The 23,079-nt window shown below is 41.7% G+C and overlaps 1 protein-coding gene across 3 annotated transcripts in view; it reads right to left on the bottom strand.

Moving 5' to 3' along the window:
• The window catches only part of DIS3L2 (DIS3 like 3'-5' exoribonuclease 2), a 280,475-nt gene that overhangs the window by 154,790 nt on the left and 102,606 nt on the right, over window positions 1-23,079 (bottom strand). For all 3 annotated transcript variants that reach the window (XM_084638284.1, XM_084638283.1, XM_084638285.1), the window contains 3 exons: window positions 13,304-13,410; window positions 11,848-12,095; window positions 3,231-3,404 (listed from right to left, as the gene is read on the bottom strand). In XM_084638284.1, the coding sequence (XP_084494410.1) occupies window positions 3,231-3,404; window positions 11,848-12,095; window positions 13,304-13,410 (529 nt within the window). The remainder of the gene's footprint in view (window positions 1-3,230; window positions 3,405-11,847; window positions 12,096-13,303; window positions 13,411-23,079) is intronic.

Raw genomic sequence — 23,079 nt, 5'->3', positions numbered from 1 at the left:
GTAATCATTCCTCCAGCTAAGTACTCCAAAGACATATTAACAAACATAACTCATGGTTTTGAAGAGACTGCTATTCTACATTAGTATAGACCAAAAAGACATGTTTCGAGCAAGAGCGAGTCTTACCCCAGTTTCACCTTGTCAGAAAGTTACCTTCAAAACTAGGAGAAATATTGTAATGCACAATACTTCACAAGAGTCTCAGTCATGGAAGCCCAAAGAGAAGTGCCCTGTCAACAACTCAGTTATCCGACAATAGAGGAATACAAGCAATAGTCAAGTAACTGAGACCATCTTCTACACTAATGGAATGAGTGTCAATAGCAAGCCCTACTAGAGGCTAAAACTAGTATTGCTAACATGATTTTTGATAGGTTTCAGAGTAACAGCCGTGTTAGTCTGTATTCGCAAAAAGAAAAGGAGTACTTGTGGCATCTTAGAGACTAACCAATTTATTTGAGCATGAGCTTTCGTGAGCTACAGCTCACTTCATCAGATGCATACCGTGGAAACTGCAGCAGATTTTATATTTTAGACTTTAGATTTTTGATCTGATTCATGCTAACAAGGACGACCTAGAGCCCACACAACTGTTTACAGATAGCATTGGCAAAAAAGCATTATAGAACAGGCAGGGATTTAGAACAAGCTCTAAAATATGAAGTGTAAGGTTATACCATGTTTACACCGGTTACATGTTAGCATGAATCTTATTTAAAAGCATTTCAGTTAAGATGGCTCTTTCTGTAGCATAGAGGAAGACTTACAGTACAGTACAGACTTACAGCATTGTAAATAATACAGTAGCATAAGTGAAAATCATTCTCTATGTAGTAAAGAAACGAGACCGATCAACTACTAACATACATAGTTACAATATGTGCATACGGATGCTCAAGTTCAGATGTATGCAATTCTGCATATATGTTTGTGGGTGCCTAATTTGCAAGTGCGGATCAGGCACTGTACTGTGTTGACAATATACTGGCTGCCAAGAGAGCACCAAAAGCTAGTCAATACCACCAAGATGGAAGGTTAAAAGTCTTATGACTGCCCCCTTTCCCAGCACCTGTCTCAAGGGGCAATGGGTCATGCCACCAGAGGAGAAGACACCCAGACCTACCACTGAATGGTGTGAGTGTTTTTTGATGGCAGGGAAGGGGAAAGTATAGGAAAGAGGAATGGATTCCAGTTAGGTGTGTCCCACATTATTTGTGTCAATAAAAAATCATTTTCTTTTGGAGTTGGCAAACTCTCACGCTCAGGGTATCAGAAAGCAAGCTAATAGAAAGATTCACATTTAATTACCTTTCCTATCCAAGCACAGAAACTTCATACTAGCTTCATGTGTGTTTAGGAGACTAATAAGTAGCAGTATGGTAATTAACATTGAAAGAATTAATACGTGACTAACATAAGTAATTATTTTGGAAGATTTGACAGTAAGGGTTTATATTTGAGCAAACAGAAGGGAAGTTACTTTGCAGTGTTCACCATCTCTGTGAAGAGACAGCCGGTTTAACCAGAGAGAAGGATTTAAATGGCCAAGCTGCAAAACCATCATGGGGTGCTGATTACCTTGAGAATTCTCACTGTAAAAATTCAGTAACAAAACCAAGAAATGCATTTGGAATTTGTTTCCAAGAATGACAGTGTAATCTGAGACAAGTCAAGTTCCTCATCTGCCCACAACAGCATTACTGCTAGGGCAGAAGAAATTAGAGGAAGACTGCTCCCCTTTTGCTGACATATAGCCAAGAGCCCAAAAATAAGAACACTCGAGTGACATCCACCCTCTAGCCTAATGTTTGTGGGGAGTGACATCTTGTATCATTGTGTTTTCAGTCATTCCAAATCTGAAATCCAATATCTGAAGTCTGACACTAGCAAATAAGGAACCCGATTCTCCACCGAGTTACACCACTTTTATACCAATGTTGTTCCACTGATTTCAACAGACTATGCCAGCTTTTGCTCCACTGGAGTGGAGAATCAGGCTTAAGAGGAAACCATTTAATCTTATGTAGAGCACAGCTGTGAAGCTGGGAGAGAAATCTTTGGTAGCTCTGATCTTAACAGTTATCATTACAAAATACATAATTACCTACATCCAAGGATACAGAAAACTTCACTGACAATTGAAGCCTCACATTGCTGCTGTGAGGTTGACAGTATCCCCATTTTACACAGGGTAAAGCTGCAACACACAGTGACGTAGTGACTTGCCGAAGGCCACACGGTAAGTCAGTGACAGGAGTCAGGAATAGAACCCAAAGTTGGCCCTGGTCTCCTTTTCCAACTGCTAAATCATCTTCCTTTTTTCCACCTCCATCCCAGCCCAAAGACTTGTATATGTGTTGTGTACTGGCCTTTCAACTCTGGAGTCCAGATACAGATACTTAATGCTGGTGTCTATCCTCTCCTTGACACAATTTGTTACCCTTAATGGGAACTACGTAAGTATTCTAAGAGGGAATAAAATTTGCTGTGGGTACAAATGCACGCACACCTTTACACCAACACAGACAACGGAAACCTCTGCCTTTAGGAATCGAAACCATGCAAACATTTTACCTTAGTAACAATCAGCAGAGAAGCACCATCAGACAGTACGCACCATGTCCCTAAAATGCACACTGCCAACTCTTCGAAACATTGAAAAAAGCCACAACCAAACAACCCAGGCAGCACATGGGACTGTCTCTGAGTGTGACTGAGCTTCAGTGTAACAAATCAGAAAATCCAAGACAGTTTTAGGTACATTACCAGAAGTTCAGTTAGAATTCATATACCGGAAACATCTTTACATAGAACCTAGAATTATTGTCAGCACTGGAAAAAATAAGCACTGGGAACTTTTGTGTGTCTTAAAAAAAAAATCCCATGCATCAATAGAGAAACATTGTTACAAAAATTATCACTAAAGTATTAAAGCATTCCAGACTAAAAAGAAAGCTCTCCAATTAGATGCCAGGCATTAAATTCTTTATCTAGGTATTAATGTTGTCTTTAATAGTTCTTTTGACAAAAATACCCTTTGCTATACCAAATGCTTCCCCAAACCACTGGTCTTTTGCTTTCTTTTCAAAGAGCAGGGCTGCTTGCCATGCTAACACAGGTATAACTTAGAAAGGCAGTGCCTTTGAATGGTGTGACAAGACAATACCTGTGAAGCGAAAAACCACACCAACACAAGAACAACCTTGAGACCAGAGAGGGTTTGCTGTTACCTTAAATCTCTTCTGTTGGCCAACTCTGAGGGTGGGATGCCCCAGGGCAGGCTCTGGGGAAGGCATTCCAGAACGTCTTGGGAGAAGTCAGAGAAATCCACACCGTACTCCGTCAGGATCCCTTCTGTTTCAGGCTCAATCTCACCAGCCTGCCCAAGACTTTTGGCCATTTGCCTATAGAATGGAAGCACAAAGAACGGATACTTTTATTTAGTATGTACCTAGAACTCTCGACCGGTTGCTATCCCTGGAGAGGCCTGCTGCAGCATCCATGACAGAGCCATCAAGAGCAGATATATCTTCACCCATTTAATCCACCTTCCTGACGTGTGGTGGAAGACTGGGAAGGGAGCAGGGCAATACCATGCCTTATGTATGCAGGGGAAGATGTAAAACACTAGTCAGACTCCATGCTAGACATTTTGTGTGTCTCATTTAAAGGAGACCATTTATATCAGGGGTTCTCAAACTTCACTGCACCGCGACCCCCTTCCAACAACAAAAATTACTACATGACCCCAGGAACGGGGACCAAAGCTTGAGCCCGCTCGAGTCCCGCCACCCCAGGTTGGGGAGGTATGGGGGGGGGGGGCCCACAAAGCCTCAAGGGCTTCAGACCCAGGTGGGGACCCTGTAACCTGAGCCCTACCAGCCAGGGCTGAAGCCCTCAGGCTTTGGCCCTGGGTGGCAGGGCTTGAGCTTCAGCTTTGGCCCCGGCAACTCTAACGCCAGCCCTGGCGACCCCATTAAAACAGGGTCGTGACCCACACTTTGAGAACAGCTGATTTATATCATTAGGTTGTTGGAGTATCCACGGGAAATACGAGCCTACCAAGTTATAAGAAACAGAAAAGCCGTGGTAGTGATGCCCAGCAGCAACAGGAAAGGCACACACTTTCTGTGCAAACTGCCTCAGTTCTATGGATCAATGGCTCTCAACCTCTTTCACACAGTGCCCCGTACTACAACAGGAAAATGTTGGGGATCACCCCCGCATCTAGCCATGAGGTCTCTCACTGCCCTGGGCCTGTCCAAAACAAGGGGTCTCTCTGCCTGGTCTCAGACAGCTCTATCTAAACAGCACTCTCACAGAACTCTGCTCTTCAGTCCCTAAAAGGCCAAAGGACTTTGAGAACTAAGACTTGCAGGCAGTCCAGAGTGCTAACATGCCTATGCGTTGCACAAGGACTTTAAGTTATCTGTCACTTAAGAGCCACTGGATCCACTATTATTTGGTGGTGAACGTACTCTGGGATTGAAGGCCTGGTATGGAAAAGTGTATTCAGCTAAAGGTCGCGCAGGGTCCTCTTCAGCTTGGGTCACAATTCTACCAGCAGACTGCTGCAGTCACGAACACAAACAGATTCAGCCCCTTTAAAGGGCTGCCCCTCACTCCATGGACCACTTTGGAACTTGGAAATGGAGCAAATATACAGAGCCATCAAATCGATATTGAAAAGGAATAAAATTGATGGCCTCTGTAGACACAGGAGTTAACATGCCCAAATACCCTCTCTTCTGTCTTACAAGAATAGCATTTATGCACCTATTTCAAACCATCTTCCAGACTCTTTCAAGGCCTGAGGACACCCAGCGATTTAGTTCTCCTCCTCTGGCTAGCATAAGCCTTTGGACTCTCATCCTGCTGGAAAGGGGCTGAAGTTCTGGACGGGAGTCACAGATGAAGGCAACGTTGTGTGACACATTCTAATAATCTTTGATGAGGAACTCTGCATGCATCTGACTATCCTGCCTCCAGATATCTTCCCTCAGCTCCAGCGCACATCTCACAAAACGTATTTCCTAAGCCTCTGGCATTAGCCATATTTCATTGAAACAAGGATTTAGCTGAAAACCGCACAGAAACAAACTGGGCCTCCACATTACTGAAGTGACAAAGCAACACTCTCCCTATCTGACTAGAAGTGTGACATTTAGTCCTAGACGCTGGCCTTCACATATCCTAGACTGCTCTGTGGATAAGGTGAAGTTTGTATTTTTGTGAGTTTTAATATAGCACCATTAGGACAAATGGCACTTTACAGGCAAAGGAGACAAGAACCCTGGCCCAAGGAAATTACCATCTACATGTATGCAAATTAATCTGAATAAGATTGATAACATTGGGTAAGGGGCAATAATACCAGGGAATACCACCTCTGTAAGCAAGGTTTCTGCAATGTATGAAAAGCTGCCATGATACTGATCCTTCTGCTTTAATTTTAATGAGCTAAAACAGGCACTAATTACTTTCCTAATACAGGCAAAAAATTGTGTACCTGTAATTTGGCTATGCAGAATGTTCCCAGTGTTTCAACTGTGCCATAAACTTACATAATAAACTCCATTTGCATGGTAAATGCAAACTCATCTTTATAAGGGGTAGGTAAGGTTGTCTCTTTTTCACACTAAGGAGGGCTGTATAATAAATCTTTCAGATCATGTAGCATGCTGCAAAGGGCTGTGCACTTTGTTCTGCATTAAGTCATAGAGTTCATATTCTCCGGACGAATAAAGCAGCGATAAAATATATTGGCCCTCATTGATTCAGTTTTATCTACAAGCTCTATTGAAGAGGCACACCATGCATTTGGCATCCAGCCTTAATTCTCAACTTCAACCTGTTTGCCTCGGTCTGATCCTTACTGTTATTTTAACCTTACTAAGCAAGAAATAATTTTCTCTTTCTTTCTTGCAGCAGGAATTATACAGCATAGAAATTATCACCCGATGCCCCGTGTTTTGTAGAAGTACACGGAGATTTGGACTGGTGAACCTTCAGGTTTGCTTAGGGTGACCAGGTAAGTGTGAAAAATCAGGGCAGAGAAGGGGGAATAATAGGGCCCTATGTAAGACAAAGCCCTTAATATTGGGACATCTGGTCACCCCAGGTTTAGGAGCCGCAAAGGGAGCTACCATACAGACAATTAAAGCTTGGGCCCTGGGTTTTACTCTTTGTTCCCTGCACTAAGCCCTGTAAGGGGGAAGGAGAAAGTGTCTTGTCTCTCAAACAACATCCTTCTGGCCAAGGAGGGATTAAAGAGGAGAGGAAAAATGGGGGAGGGGTGTTGAAGTATAACCCTTTTCCGCTTCCTCCACTGCCATCGTGGCTCAATATTTAATTTTCAAAGGAGTTGAACACCTGCTGCTCCCACTGATTCTAGTGGAAGCTGCAAGCGTTCAACACTTGTGGAAAAATCAGGTCTCTACTGTCTACTTTGGTATGTTTTTTGAGTCACAAGAAAACACCCTTTCATGGCATGCCTTCCAGCTCAGATTCTGTAACCCAGGTCCTCTTGCGTAGTTTACTGAAATTAGATTATGATCCATAAGGATCAAGTAGAATTTTGAATACTTAGGGGTTTGACACAGGACTCATATTCTTAACAGTAATTAGCATGTGATTTACTATCTTCCAAGGAACATTTCTCAAGCACCCTGAAATAAAAAGTTCACAGCTGATTTTAATTGGGGCCATATTGCAGTCACACAGACAGGATGACTTGCATCAGAGCAAAATCCAACAGATCAAGGTTAACGCATACAGGATAATAGAAAGCCCTGGAGCGAAAACCACACTGTAATTCACTCCAGGGGCTGCACTGCCATCAAGAACAGCAAGAGTAGTTCAAGAGGCTTACAAATGACAGCAGTCACATGAGTCAGCTTCAGCCAAACATTTACTGCCCAACTCTTCCGTACTCGCAGCAAAGCTGGACCTCCAGACATTTAAAAAAAAAATTGACTTTGGAATTTTTTGAACTGTTAGTGACTTAACATTTCCTTTCTGTGTCGTCAATGGCTGGGCATTACAGCTCTCTGGAGAGCTCGCTAATACCCTTCCATTGACGTTAGGGACGTAATAGCCTGTCGTGGAAATCAGTGAAAGGGAATCTGTTGCATTTGACCGTTTGGGGGAGAGTGCAGCAAAACGTCAGCACGTCCAAAAAGCATTTCTCCAAAACATCCGTGTTTACAAGCAGTCTCAGTCAGATTTGAAAAGGCACAAATGATGGTGAATCACTTCCACTTGCCTTTGAGAACCATATTTAATCCCCATCTAGAAGAGAATCTCATTCATAAGAATCTTACAGCCTGGGATCCTTTCAGATAAAATAAAGGGCTTTACAAACTGATATATAAATACACTCAAGAGATTGTTGTTTGCAGTTCTGAAATGCAGCAACAGTTTAACGGTGTGCTGCAACGAACTTCACAACAGTTAGGAAAGAGAATGGAAGAATGACATACTCGGCTGAAACTGCAGTAGAAATTTAGGCAAGAAGATTGTAATTATCCATCTTAGAGTGGCCAGCACCTCTTGCACTTAGCCACAGAAAAAAAGGGACCCCCAACCAAATCATTAGCATCACTTCTAGTTGCATCTAGAAGGTTTTGGATATCTCCTTTCAAAAATATAGACCTCCCTCGCTTGAAAGTCTGAGAAGATCATACAAAGTGCAAAATGATTTGACTACTCGGTCACTGAACGCTGAGTTGTGTCGTGAAAGAAAGGTGATTCAAGATATGATTTTTTAGTGATCACTTAAAGTCAATCTTGTATTGTTGAGTACTGCTCCACACAACCCTTAAAAGGTGCTTTGGTTTAATGGGCTTGGCAATTTTGGCTCAAATAACATCACCTGTCATCCATATGTAACTTTTCTTCCTTAACCAGCTGATTACTAAAGAAAGTCAAACCAAAACTCTCCATTTTCTACTTATTCATCCTGACAAAGTCAAGGCATCACATTTGCTCTAGCATCCCACCTGTCCTACCACAGACTGACATCTCTCTGCACCTCTCAGCCTAAACTGAGGAAAGGGATCTAGGGTTGAAATGATGGTCTGTGTGCACAGATCTTTCTCTATTACTCTCCTGAATCACAATGACCAAAACTAAACATCTTGGTCAGTACAGGACAGGCTATTTCAAAAGCTTTGGTATGTCAACTTCAGATGACTTTGGGGAGACTGTTCAGACTATTCCATGGATCTATGGACTACAGTACTATATTACCATAACACATGGCCACACCTTGGCTTTTGCTGTTATTGGAGACATTTCGGAACCGGGCCATAGCCTTAGTTTATCAAACTTCTCCCACCATTGCAAATTCCTATGACCCTCTACCTGGGGCCATGTCTACACTACCACTTATGTCAGGGAAACGTATGTCACTCAGGGGTGTGAAAGAAAAGCCACCCCTCTGAGCGACATACGTTTTGCTCGCATACGTGGTAGCGTGCACAGCACTATGTCGGCAGGAGAGCTTCTCCCACTGACAGAGCTCCTGCCGCGCATTGAGGTAGTTTCATTCGGTCGAAGGGAGCACTCTCTCCCGTCGGCATAGAGCAGCTACCTGAGCAATCTTGCAGCGGCACAGCTGCATCAGTACAGCCTCAATAGTGTAGACATGGCCTGAGCCTCCTCTGTGACTCAGATTGTGACATCAGCCGTCTGTTTAATCCTGCATGAATAGGAAGAGCGAGCAGGCAACGCTGTTGCATTTCATCTTGTTGCTGGCACTGGGCTCCCGATGGCAATCGGGTCTTTTCCCTTCCATCTAAATACATTTGGATTTGAAAGAAATTAAAAAAAAGACTACAGGAACTCAAAACACTGAGCAGGCTTTGGAAGCAGCTACAAGAAGTGAAAGGGCAGACTGCAAGGTTACATTTTATTTTAAATTCTATGACAACTATCCTCACTCTGACAGACAAACATTTCAGACCCTGAATGATCCAGAGAATATCCTGGGACCGACATGGTCACAACACCATCGCATACCTGAATTATACAGTCATGTGGGCCCATGTGTCATTGTGTCTAAAAGCTAATGTAGATGAAGCCAGTGCTTTTACATTTGACTTTGCTATTGTTTAATAGACTCACCCAGCTCCATACTGGGGCTGGGAGAGAAGAGTTCACTCGGCCAGTCTCTAAGGAACAGACAGCAGCAGTGAGAAAGTGATCACAGACCGTGGAGAAGGTTCATTACCAACATTATGGTACTGGCTTGGACCACAAAAACCCTAGAATATACCTGTATCTGACACTTGTCTCTCATCTGTCTAGAAAGGGAAAGGTTGGCTTAGAGGCTGGTTTGTTTTAACCACTGCTTGAAGTGGGGAAAATTAAATGCCACTTCACTGTAGTAATATCACTCCAACTCCCACTCTATGGGAAGGGTATGTACCAGAGCAGAGCTGTGGGTATCCCTGCGCATCTCATGGATATCACCATCTCCATGTGTATCTGTATCCATTTCATCATAGTCTCTCCTTCCTTCTTTTTTTTCTCTCTCCCTCCACCTGTTCCAAACAAAACAAAAACTACACCTTCCAACATGACAATAGTGGCCTTCTTCAGAGAAGACAGAATCTCACCTTTGACCACCAGGTGGCACTCAAGAGTCACAAAAATGAACCCCCTCCCCAAACTTTCACCTCCAGGATGCCGCCAGGTTTTCCCCAAAATGTGTAGCAACAGATCTCAAGGTGGCATCTGAACTTGGAGTGTTGAGCAGCAGCTCACAGCGTCCTCTGCCAAGTCCCCTGACTTACCCATTATTTTATGGGTCCAATGACACACACAGTCACCATGAAGAAAGAAAACATTTTGGGAACCTTGATATTGCTCATGAAGGATGGTGCATTTCAGAAATATCTCAGCTATATTTTCCAAAGTGTGGTGGCCACTTTTTTCTTTTAGCTTATTTGGAGAAAAATATAAATACAGGATGAGCTAAAGAAGAGTGTTGTACCGATGGGAGTTTGCCAACACCTACAGAAAGTTACTTGTAGATCCCATGGCATTCAAGGGAGGAGAGAGAGATTTGAAGACCCGTTAAGACTGTTTTCCCATCAGGCAGGTGTGGTGCAGAATGTAAACACGAGACTACTGGTTCGTCTTCAGTCTAGGTCCCCTCTAACATAGACCCTTAGCAGTCCTTATCAGGCCTTCTTATAAGGCTCCCTATAATTTTTAATAGAGGTGACTTTGGAGGCCCTTTAACTTAACATAAAATTAATTCTACATATCGTAGACTGTGATCAAAAGTGGTTTTATTTTTAAGGTTCTGGTCACCCATTCTAATTCTCATGTTCTATCATTGAACATAGTACTGTGCCAGCCTCTACACACAAGCATAATGTTATAGATTAATAATTGAGCAAGAATTGAATGTAAGAGGGCCACATTTAGCTAATAATACTATTGCTCTGACACTTGTTTGCTTGATTCTGCAAGACCTATGTCATTACCCTCTGGAGAAAGTCCAAGAGGCACCAAGAAAATCTTCAAGAGATGGTAACATCTAATGGACTAATTTTCCTTTACAAGAATTAAGGTCAAAACATCACTATGGATCCAGTTTTAGCCACAAAGGGGAAAAATGAGTAGAATACCATATTTCCCACCCCTTCTAGTCTCTCAATAATGATTTTTAAATATTGTCCATTTATTAAGTGATCTTCATTCAAAGATTTCAAAACATTTTACAAAAAGATGGCTATCCCCATATTACCAATAGAGAAACAGATACAAGAGAGAGAAAGTGGTATTCCTCGAGACAACAAAGCCCAGGCTGGAGTTGAGAACAGAACATAGGCTCTTAACTTTGTCCCCTGGCTTAACAGGTACATCAGGAAAGTGCATAAAGTCAAGTACATGATGAGTTGTTGTCACCTGCTAACCACGAAGACCTATTCTAACCAAAAATAAAATCTGAGCCCTCTCCACAGTCCCTCTCTATTAATTTGGCAGTGTTATGCAGCCACCTTTAGTAAAAGCCAGAAAACTACCAGGCCCTTTGGGGGCCTCTCACAGGTTGCATTCTATTTCAGTGTTTAAACAAATGTATTTTGTTAAAGTTGAAATCAATCATCAACATTTTACATGACCAGCTCCCCAGGGCTCTTACTGAAGTCATAGCGGAGTCCCAGAGGAAACCACTGTGTACCAAGACAATCATGGAAAGTTTCTTCGGTTCGGTTTCCTGACAACACCCTTTACATCTTGGAAACTACTGAAGTAGCCAAATCAGGATGCACAATACTGCACATCAAAAGGACAGATAAGAGAAGCACTGATCACCCAACGAAAGAAAACATTAACTGAGCCTCAAGAATTCCCCCTGCACTGCTGAACAGAGCATCCTTCACGATAACGAGAAGCAGGAATAAAATAAAGATGCAGACTGAACTCTTCTCATGAAAAGTGGGGAGGGGAAAAGGAGCATATAGCATGGAAAGCCTGCTAGCGTAACGGTTAAGCCAGTCAATTTCTCTGCTTACCTACAGTTAGTTCCACTGCTCAGAATGCAAGCTCCTTGAGACAGATAACCTGTATTATATACTTGCACTATGAGGGCCTTAGCACATTGCAGAGATTAGTTACTTATCTGGCAGCACCAGAGGAAGCCAGCAGTTTATATAGTCAAGAGCCATAATGTTTAACCAGCATGCAGCTACCCTATCTACTCTCTGTAGAGTAATAGCAGCAAGATATTTGTCTTGTGTCTCTAATGCGCTTGTAGCAATATCCAACTAAAATTAAATTAGGGGTCCAGAAGAGAAACCTCCTTTTCCTCCAGATCTGCTAGTAACCACGTACCCTATTGCAAAGTTGCTGTCTTCCCTCCAATCCACAATACGACAGATGAAGAGTGTACTGGAGTAGTCCTCAGGCCTGCTCACAAAGTCTGGAGGGCAGTCTGCCAAAGACACATAGGCTCTAGGCACTCGGTGGTCCACAGGTGAGAACATGGCACACTTCTTGAAGAGTTCACTGCTCTTGTCTGCCAGCAGTTTGATGAAGCCCGTAGCTGCTCTGGAATGCTTCTTCTCTAAGATACAGACCACCTAGAACAATCACAGGATTTCTACAGTTATCACCGTCAGAGAAACTTTCATGTCCTGTAACAGAATAATGGTGAAAGGAGAGCACAAAGGCATAGCAGAACATCTTGGAAATTCAGAAGACACAAAACATTTCCCTGCCCCTCCCCCACTTTTTTTTTTTTTTTTTAAACAGTGCCTATTTACAAAGTGATTTCCTGCACCAAATAAAGCGTGCCATCTTGCTCACGGCGATGGTGGAACTGTGCATCTCCCAAGTGTTAGCTCTTTATGGCACTTTTCTTAATTACAGAATAAAACCAGACAAGCAGCAGTACATTACCACAATGTACAAGTCACTTCTGTAAAATCTTCCCCTTGTATACTCACTGCTCAACAATCAGTGCAGAAAGACCAGTCCAAAAACGATGCCTCTGTGGATCCAATGCTAACTACAGGAGAGGAAAGGGCACACTGCGGGGAGTTTGGCAGACATTTTTTCCCTGTGCTTCTCCAGAGTTAGGGCTTTATACAAAATGGCTTTAAAAAAAAATAATAAATTGCATTCCATTAAATGTCACTTTCCACAGATGTATTCATACTGGGTATATTTTTTGTAGGCCCATATAAATCACTGGATACAAGCCGAAATATTATCGCTAATTGTCTGGGTTTATTCAGAGCAATCCTTTTAGAAGGGCTGAAGATTCACTTCTCAGTGAAATCTGGAACGTAGGAATCACCATACTGGCTGAGATCAGAGGACAATCTAGTCCAGCTCCCTGTCTCTGGCAGTAGCCAGACCCAGATGTTTCTGACACCCCTGCGGCAGGTGTGTGATAAGATGAGATCTCTGTGAGGGCAGATTATCTCTTAGTAGTTAGAGAGCACCTTAAACGTGAAGTTTAATATCCCTTCCAAAACCATTATAATTAATTATGGGAGCTTTCACTATTCTTGACATCCATATAAACGTCCAATCCCTTTTTGAATCTTGCTAAGTAATTTTGTATAATAAACAAATGCATTTTAAACCAGGGTAATTGGCAAAAATGGCACAGTACTCAAGCTTTTATCAGACTGTGAAGAAAATATTCCTACACAGGGGAATTGGATTCAACGAACACTAGCAGAAGATTGCAGGGAGGCCAAAGGCAGGGCTAGTTCAGAGCATAATGCTGTTCAAGCCCTTCTGACGTGAAAGATAGATCGTTATTCCAATGAGACGCTACCTTTGCTGTCCTCTGAAGAAACTTCTCCGGAAGAAGCCTTGGATTGTTCTCCTTGGAGACATCTTCTTGCTTTGCACCTAGTGCACAACCCCTCTCTGCGTCCCTCACTATATCAAACAAAGCGAGAGAGAGAGAGGTTACTTTAGTACATCTTCCATCATCAGTTTGCTTTAGTCTTTTGCTGTCAATTCTAATCCAAACTTCAAGTACAAGTTTTAAATGAAGGGAACAAACTTGACTGAATGTCAAAATATCCCAGCAATAAATGTCATTTAATATTTCTCCAGGCCAAAATGAAGAACAGATATATGTTCACTTATTGTGGACATCTGCAAAACAAAGTCAAAATAAACCCAAATTTTACAAGTACAGCTATACCAGCCATAATAAACAAAACAGTGGAAGACACATTCTATTTATTAAATTTAAAAAAACCTGCTTGAATTTCCTGGCTTTTCTTAGTTGGTGTCATTAACTTAACATTATACAAATAGTCCTTTAAGTACTTACATCCATTTAATATTTAATTTCCTTTGAAAAACCTTATGCAAGGTTATAAAATACATATTTATCCTAGAAATTGAAACCACATCTCACTAGTTGACACTCTTCATCCATGGACCAGGGGTATTAAAAAGCCTCAAGAAAAGTAATCGCTTCATATGACCAAATAGTCACGTTTTTTCTTCCTGTTAATTTCCTTCACCAGATACCAGGAATGTTTAAGCCAACTGCCAACCAAATTTAGTTTTGAGTTTCAAACCATGCAAGTATCCAACACAGGTAAGAGGCACGTGTTAGTGCGTTTGGTATTTACAAACTGCTAACGCAATCTTTCATTTGGTAAGAGAAGTTTGAGGGTGGGCTCTCGAATGGCAAGTTACAGGTTTTATCCTTTTGAAAGTGCCTTTAGAATGGAAACAGAAACACAACCTTTACTGTATAACTAGGGGAGGTGAAACTCCTCATTTTCTCCCTGGTGTTGAAACTCCATCTATCTATGACATTTTCACTTAACATAGGATCCGGATTGTTCTGGAGAATATTGTTTTCCAAAAAGGACCAGCCCCCTGGCTGCGAGTTTAAGGGAAAGTAACTGTCAATGGTCTTTTCTTAAAAGGAACAAGAGAAAGATACAAAGTTCTGCAGGATGCCAAAAATGCTCATATGCACACCAGAAAGACTCCAGGACAGAGTTTCTAAAGCGGAGATACAGGCCCACAAAAGACGCCCATCTGTCCAACAAGACTCCCATCAATGGAACTTGCTGGTGACATGATGGGTGAATGGTGAGCTGTCTCAGTCTGGGAATGGCTGCAGCTGCCAGGATTGCAGAGAAGTCAGTCAGCAAAATGTGACTGAAATATTCCTCAGAACTCAGAGCTAATGTGGAACACAGAAGAACGCCCTTATATTTACAGGCAGTTCCGTAGGCAACTGCTGTGCAGTGCCATCAAGAGGGTACCTTCACAGATGGGCAAACTTCCATACCTGGAACATTTTGCCGTTAGGCGAGATTATACTAGCAGTCATTTCACAGCAACTGCTATCCCTATATCGATACACCCATTTTCATAACTTTTCCCCAAATCTGCCTTTTGGGATTAAGTTCTTCAGGCTTATGCTCTGCCCAAAGGTGAATTTTTAAGAAGAGTTTGAGCAAAGAGGAATTTTTATGAAGAGTGTGTGAAAGGAAGAAGGAGAAAGGGGTAAAAAAAAATCCCTCTCCTTTTTAAAAATGTAATCCCATTTTCCTCCCAGATCATCTGACCTTGAATTGACCCATCAATAGTATTCAGTGAAGGGTAAATCACAATGGATGTCATGATGACAAACAAGTTTGAAAAAACTGCTTGGCTAATAAACTATTTTAAAATAGGAGAATACTCTGGTTATGATCCTAAGCAACAGGGAGGATACAGCAAGGCAACATTTAACATTTCTGCGAAAACGAGGTCGTATCAGGCAACAATTTTGAAAAGCTGAACGCAAGTAAAGCTGTTTTTAAACGTGAATTTTTAAGAATATTCTACATGCCTGAGATAATCTTAAAGAAGATAAGGCCTGTACATACAAACAACACATCCTAACAATTAGTTAATGGTACTGAGTTTATAATGTTGCTATCAAAAAGACAGTTCCTAATGCACAGGATGCGACAACCAAAAGTTAAGGAACACTAGCAGATTATGGAGGTGAACTAGCTTGGTATTTTTCCAAAGACTATATTAAAGCATGCCTAACAAGAAGCATAGGGATTTACTGTAACGAGTCTGCAGGTTAGACGAGCGATTAGAGCGACAGCAAGGAAGACAAAACTTACTTTTCAGTGTGACACACAATGGGGATGCTGCAGTCAACATGGAGTAGGAAAGAACGAGATACATGCAAGGACAACTATGATGAAAATTTCCAGGAACAATGTTCTAGAAATATTTTCTTGGATGGGGGTAAAGCTTTGTGAAATTGTCTCTTTTACACCTTACCTTCAGATTCCCATTTCTCAACAAAGTCACTCACATTTATCAGCTGTTCCAACAGACAGATTTGCCTACCACTTGGACAAAAAGGAACAAGTAAAACCAGTAACCTGTTCTCAGAAGACATGGCCTGTGCACGTGAACACATGGGATATGTGCACGCCAAGCATAGAACCATGCAGCACAGAACTGCCTACTGGGAGCACGAATTCTCACTGTGACACCTGGTAGAATCTACCCGGTCAGCCACAGGCAGAGACAATCAGAGGCCCTTGAAAACCAGTGTCCTTGAGGCAGAATGCTATCTCCATGTTTCAATGCCTTGGCCATACTCACCAGAAAATCCTGAGCCCATCAGCCAGAGATTCATCCAGCAAAGAGATTGGAGCCTGTGACCAAATCTTCAAGAGAAGTCAAGGAAGTCAATCCTGAATCTGCTTGTTCCCAAACATGTTCCTTATCAGTGTCTGTATCTGAAAGGCATACTTTCTAGTGAGCATGATGCTTCTCAAACAGGAGATGGGATGAGATGAGAACATGGTGCCCTGGGGCTCTTGGATAAAATGAGCAAAAAGATGCAGTCTTTTCTAAGTGAACCTCCTAGCAGGAGCTGGCCAATGTGAGGCAGAAGAAGGCTACTGCCAAAAGGATCGCACCAAAGGGACTAAAGGACAACAGTAACAAAGACACATGCACAAAGGTGCCCCAAGGAGATGGCCAGAGTGGCAAACCTCTAGCCACTTTGGATGAAGCAGTATTATCCTTTGAGGCAGAGTGGATGTCAGAGATCTGAAATCCACCTGGCTGAGCTGGCAGATCCCAGGCTTCTGCACTAAAAAGATTCCTCTGTGGCTGAAGAAAGGAGAGAAGAAACAAGGGGCTAGAGGTGCCAAAATCAAAGGAAGGCCTGGCACAGAAGTTCTGCTGTAGACAACTTTGTCACAGACATCTGAACCGGCACCTCAGTCTGTTCTGAAAGCCCCTTTTGGCTCCATCGGCACCAGGCGGTGTTCATTTGGCCCTACTGGAAAATGCTGTTCTACAGGGGCCAGAGTTGGAGCAGAGGCGAGCACCCAAACATGTGGGGGAACTACAGAGGCCATTCTCAAAGGAAAGAGAAGATCTGAAAGAAGGTGGCTTTTGAGCAAAGGAGCGGGGATGGGAAGAAGTTCTCTGCCTTATGACAAACCAAAACTGAATTATTCTGACCCCTTTACTATAGTGGTTATCCAATGGCTATTTAATATTTCCACCCTCTGAAATGTCACGTTTTCTGAGGAAGATTTACTATGTTAGCTTGGGCAATACTTCATAAGCTTATCTTACAGTGAAAAAAAATTCAGCAGCAAGAACCCAGTGTAACTCTGTTATAAACTCCTTGTTTTCCTTTCAGCAATTATCTGACAAACCAAAATGGTCATAGCTTTACTTAAACAATTATGCACTAACTTCAAGGTACCGCTCAAATTAGTTATGTCATTACCAGCAAATTAGATTCAGCACTTGTAGCATTTGCATCCCTCTCTAAAAGATCAGTTTGAACAGTTCTCATATGTAGTCAGATGTATCTGGCAACTATTCATGGTCTCACATATTAAAAACAACCCCACAAAATGTCCTAGTACAATCAGATTACTATGACACTAACAGGTGGCTAAAGCGGCCATACAGCCATCAGACTAAAATCCTTATTAGTGGTGACAGATCCAAAATCACTTTCTCCAGGTACGCACTGGTCACTATGGAAATCTGCAATTCCTTCCAGAAGGAACGCAATTAAAGATGCAATATCCACTTGCAAATGAAAATACATCAGAGTTTCAAATCTCAAAAACAACTGACTGGGGAAAAAAATTCTCCCTTACAGGATGGAAAGAAGAAACAATTACTGAATGCTTACTATTTCAGCTAGAAAAATCTTAAATAAAACGACTTAGCTCATTCCACGTGGACTTGACTTTCCCGACTGAAGACACACTACTGGCATCGATCCAGGTCCAAACACAGAACCTGCACTTCAGATCCAGGTGCTCCTTATACTACACAGATTGGTTGGTACACGTGACTCAGTAGCAGGAAAAGTTTGCTGTTTGTTAATGAAGTAATAGACTTTTCACTTCTCTGGTGTTTGTTTAATTGGGCAGCTTTAGGTACTTGATGTTTCTGTACCAGAACATCAGCAAAGTGACTTCAACAAGAATACATTGGTGGTTAGTAGATTTAATCTCAGAGATGGTGCACCACTCTCAACAAGGAAGTGTTTTTCAAAGATTTTATCTATACCAATATAAAGAGCCATGTACTGTAAATAAGAAAATTCCATAAAAACTACACAACTATGTAGAGAATGGCAATTATGCACTTAGATAACACAAACTAGAACAATAATTCATTTTTAATGGACAATCAGAAGGAGCAGCGGCATGATTTAATAGTTAATATCAGGGACTAAAAGGTAGGATATTTGGATTCTGTAACTGGCATTGTTATGGCCTTCTCTGGGATACTGGAAACATCAAGTAACCCGCAACTTGCACTTCTATACAGCAGCGTGGATAAGGCGATTTCAATCATCAATTTTAATCAACTTCTCCATTTGTACTTCAGTTATTTTCTAAAGAAAGGTGCATTCTCATTGGTTGATATGACCATTGAAACATGTTAACTTACAACTGAATAGAGCCTTTACACAAGATTTCGTACATCTTTTTGCTACCGAGGAGGGTGTACTATATACATTGATTTAAGCAATTATCTCTCAATAGTTTCAGATTCTTATTAACTGTACATTTTTAGTATGTTAGAAAATGGTGAATGATATCTTGTTTATTCACTAGATAATTAACTTTTTGCTCATGATTTGTGTCAAGCTTCATTAGGCTGGTAATTGGAATTTAATTAAACACACAAAACAGCATACATAAAAATTGTTTTTATTAAAAAAAACCAAGCCTTTAATACAGTACACACCTGTTGTGCCAGATGTATAAAGCTTGACCTGCAAAGTTAGACGTTTTCCCCCTGATTCTTTCTTTACAAAGTTTACACAGAAAAGCAGCCTTTAAGTCAACGTTTTTGAGAAGCTCATGGATTCGGCATATTTATGTTTTAGTTAAACAATTTTAAGAGACTATAAGAAGTTTAGGCCTTAACAAATTTTGTATTCAATTCAGATTTCATTTTAAACAGGTTTATTTTTAAAAAGAAAAAAACAATGTAAACAAAATTTAAAAGTCAGATTTAATTTTTTTTTTAAATCAATTTTCTTGATTTCCCCCCCACACCCAAAATCATCTGTTTTTATCCACCCTTCTATCCAGTACAACATAAGGATCAAATTGCTCATCAGATCCTGATTTGGGGGGTAATAATGAAGATTTTTAAAAGGCGCATACATACGGCCCACCACCACAAAAAAATAAGAACTTTAAATGGCAACATGCCTTCTGCAAGGCAGGACTCGATACCCACACCTAGAGCCACGGCTTCTCAGAAATGCATGTGCAGATCCTGCTAGAGCGAATGGGAGCTGTGTACACATCTGAAAACAGCACTTAACCTTTCCCGCTACAGTGGTAAAAGTCCAATGCTACGCTGAGCGAGTCAGATGGTACTGCCCCAGACTAGATTTTATTCTACTTTTCAATAAGCCACAAAAACGTCCTACTTCGGAAAGCAACACACAAGAAAAAGCATCTGAGTAAGCACTAGACACATGCTTTGTATTCCATCAGTACAATACAAGATTATTTCTGAATTAAGGAACATATTTATCTCACTTTGACTAGACCATCAGTTAGTTGTTTTGACATTTTTAATAATGGATATAGCACATAGTGTCCTACATCAGAACTAATGGTCACTGTGTGAACATGCCCTCTTCTCCATGCATGTAATGTACTGAGATAGCTCCGTGTATTTAATAGATCCGTGTATTTAAATAGCAGGGCAGTTTCAAGCCAGACAGTATTCCCAAGACATTTCATAATAGCTATTGTATACACTTTAAAAGCACCAGCAACTTCCTTCATGGTGTTTCCTTTAAGTTTACACTTGAGCAATCTCACCCTGCGATAACCATTCATTGCTAATTCCTGAATGTGCTACACCCATATGGCCAACTGTACCAAAAACGTTTGAAGTTAGAAACTTGCAAGGTTAGGAAGAAGACTGTTGAAGATCCAGAGGCAAGTACTTTATAGGCAGCAGGGATATATCAATCAATACCTAATATCTACAAAAAAGCAGAGCAAAAAGCAATGGCAAAAGGTGTATACTACAAGTTTCCTTCCAAGTATAGGTCTGATAGGCGGTGACAAATACTGTGGAGAGAGACAAAGGTTTAGATATTCAAAGCTGAGTATGGGATTTCAATTTAAATTAAAGGGAATCATGACTAAATCCCCTACTCTGCTTCCAGAGTCTCAGCCAGAATGAGTATGGCTGCTTACCCACTGTCCATGGCTAGGAGAAAGCTGTGTACCATGCCTCTCTCTGTGCTATATTCCTGCCTAAAGCCTGACTGAGAAGTTTCTAGGATACTGGCAGAGGTCAGGTGTAGAGAAGACAGCTCTTTGCTCGCTCAGAAATGGAAGAGGAGACAGCCAGCATCAATTCACTGGACCAGTTGTGTCCAGAGTATTTTCTTGAGTACCTGTCAAACAGTTGTGTGTTTTAAAATGGACAGAATTCTAACCTCTTATGAGAGACTGGCAATCTCTGACCTCTATTCACAGAGAAACTCTCCCTGACTGCGATGGGAACTGTGTACATATGGATAGATGATAGTATATAACCCTTTATCAATGGATTTTGTTTGGGGATGGGGGAAACAAAAAGGGGGGGGGGGACTAGAAAAACCAAAGCTCAAGATGATGAGAAAGCTTATCTTAGTTTCAGATTATCCTACAGAGCATTTCACTAGGAACCTCACATTGCTCTACATGGAACATTTCATTGTGGACAAAGACTGAACTCAACACTGTCAAAATGTGTGTCTAGGTATCTCCGTGGACTGAGTACAGGGATAAAAGAACCAGGGCATCAGTTTCAGCCTAGGTCCACAGTGAACAAAACAGTTACAGTCTAAATGCTGTTTGGTGATCTGTGTAAGATGAGCTCAGAGGATTTCAGGCTAACTCTTTCTGGACAGAAGTCCACATCACAAAGCCACCATAGCTGGGCCATCTGCTGGCAGTCTTAGCAGAGCAGCAAATCCCTGAATTGGCTCTGAGACGGCACTACTTTTGACAGCCCCTAAAGCTGATCACTCCAAAACAGGGTCAGGACTCGCACAGTGCTACTGCCAGTAATGGAGGACTTCATTCTCCTGAGCTATCAATGTTGCACCTCTCATGAACACCAGATTCGTTAAATTAAGAAATAGTTTAGGAAATGTTTTCATAACTGTGTTTCATTAAATATTTAACATGCTTGTTTCATTTCCTTTTTTAGGGTATGTATATTATTTTTCTTAAAGTGTTTGTGCCATTTTTTCCCCTAAGAAGAAATGATTTAGCTACTAAATGAGAAGTATAGTATTTGATTAGCTTAGCTGAATGAATTTTTATCTGATTCACCTAGGGAAATTGTTGTTAACAATAACCAGATTCTGCTACCTCCCATGCCTACCATCCATTGTGAAAATCATGCCTTTTAGCCTGCTCAGCCGGGACTCGTAACCCAAGGGAAAAGCACAGATTAATTAGGCTCTTCAGTAACAAATGGCAATATGTGGAATCTATCTAATTCCAGTTACCTAACTGCATGAGTAATTTTTTGCCTCGCATAAGAGGTCATTGTGGGGTCATGAAGACTGACGTGCCAGCAAGTTAAAGAAGTATGGGTTGGATGAATGGACTATAAGGTGGATAGAAAGTTGGCTAGATTGTCGGGCTCAACGGGTAGTGATCAATGGCTCCATGTCTAGTTGGCAGCTGGTATCAAATGGAGTGCCCCAAGGGTCGGTCCTCGGGCCGGTTTTGTTCAATATCTTCATAAATGATCTGGAGGATGGTATGGATTGCACCCTCAGCAAGTTTGCAGATGACACTAAACTGGGAGGAGAGGTAGATATGCTGGAGGGTAGGGATAGGATACAGAGGGACCTAGACAAATTAGAGGATTGGGCCAAAAGAAATCTGATGAGGTTCAACAAGGACAAGCGCAGAGTCCTGCACTTAGGAAGGAAGAATCCCATGCACCACTGCAGACTAGGGACCAAATGGCTCGGCAGCAGTTCTGCAGAAAAGGACCTAGGGGTTACAGTGGACAAGAAGCTGGATATGAGTCATCAGTGTGCACTTGTTGCCAAGAAGGCCAATGGCATTTTGGGATGTATAGGATCATTGCCAGCAGATCGAGGGACGTGATCGTTCCCCTCTATTCGACATTGGTGAGGCCTCATCTGGAGTACTGTGTCCAATTTTGGGCCCCACACTACAAGGATGTGGAAAAATTGGAAAGAGTCCAGCGGAGGGCAACAAAAATGATTAGGGGACTGGAACACATGACTTATGAGAAGAGGCTGAGGGAACTGGGATTGTTTAGTCTGCAGAAGAGAAGAATGAGGGGGGATTTGATAGCTGCTTTCAACCACCTGAAAGGGGGTTCCAAAGAGGATGGATCTAGACTGTTCTCGGTGGTAGCTGATGACAGAACAAGGAGTAATGGTTTCAAGTTGCAGTGGGGGAGGTTTAGGTTGGATATTAGGAAAAACTTTTTCACTAGGAGGGTGGTGAAACACTGGAATGCGTTACCTAGGAAGGTGGTGGAATCTCCTTCCTTAGATATTTTTAAGGTCAGGCTTGACAAAGCCCTGGCTGGGATGATTTAGTTGGGGATTGGTCCTGCTTTGAGCAGGGGGTTGGACTACATGATCTCCTGAGGTCCTTTCCAACCCTGATATTCTATGAGAACAGAATAAGAAGTTACCTGTCTCGAGCACCACAACATTGATCTCTATTGCAGACCTCACTTACGCAATCAAAAGTTTAAAAATAACTCAACAATGGAGACTAAATAAGGTTCAATTGACAGAATTCGAAAAACCCATTCGTCCAAAACTAATAGGAAGATTTTGCTAGATGGGTGCCCTTAACTTTGGAAAGATCTCAGCTCTTTAAAAAATATAACCCATCATAAGGGCTAGAAACTTAACCTTCCAAACATGAGACTAGGGTAAACCAACACAGTGCTGTGTTGAGACTACAGACAAACAACTCCAGTTTACCTGCAGCTGCTCAGAGCTTTTCCTAGGTGCAGCAGAATGAAAACTGACCTGAGAGTCTCATCAGT

This window comes from Lepidochelys olivacea, assembly GCF_965140295.1.
Source record: "Lepidochelys olivacea isolate rLepOli2 genome assembly, chromosome: 9".
NCBI lineage: Eukaryota > Metazoa > Chordata > Testudines > Cheloniidae > Lepidochelys > Lepidochelys olivacea.
This window is presented reverse-complemented; position numbering and strand designations above follow the sequence as displayed.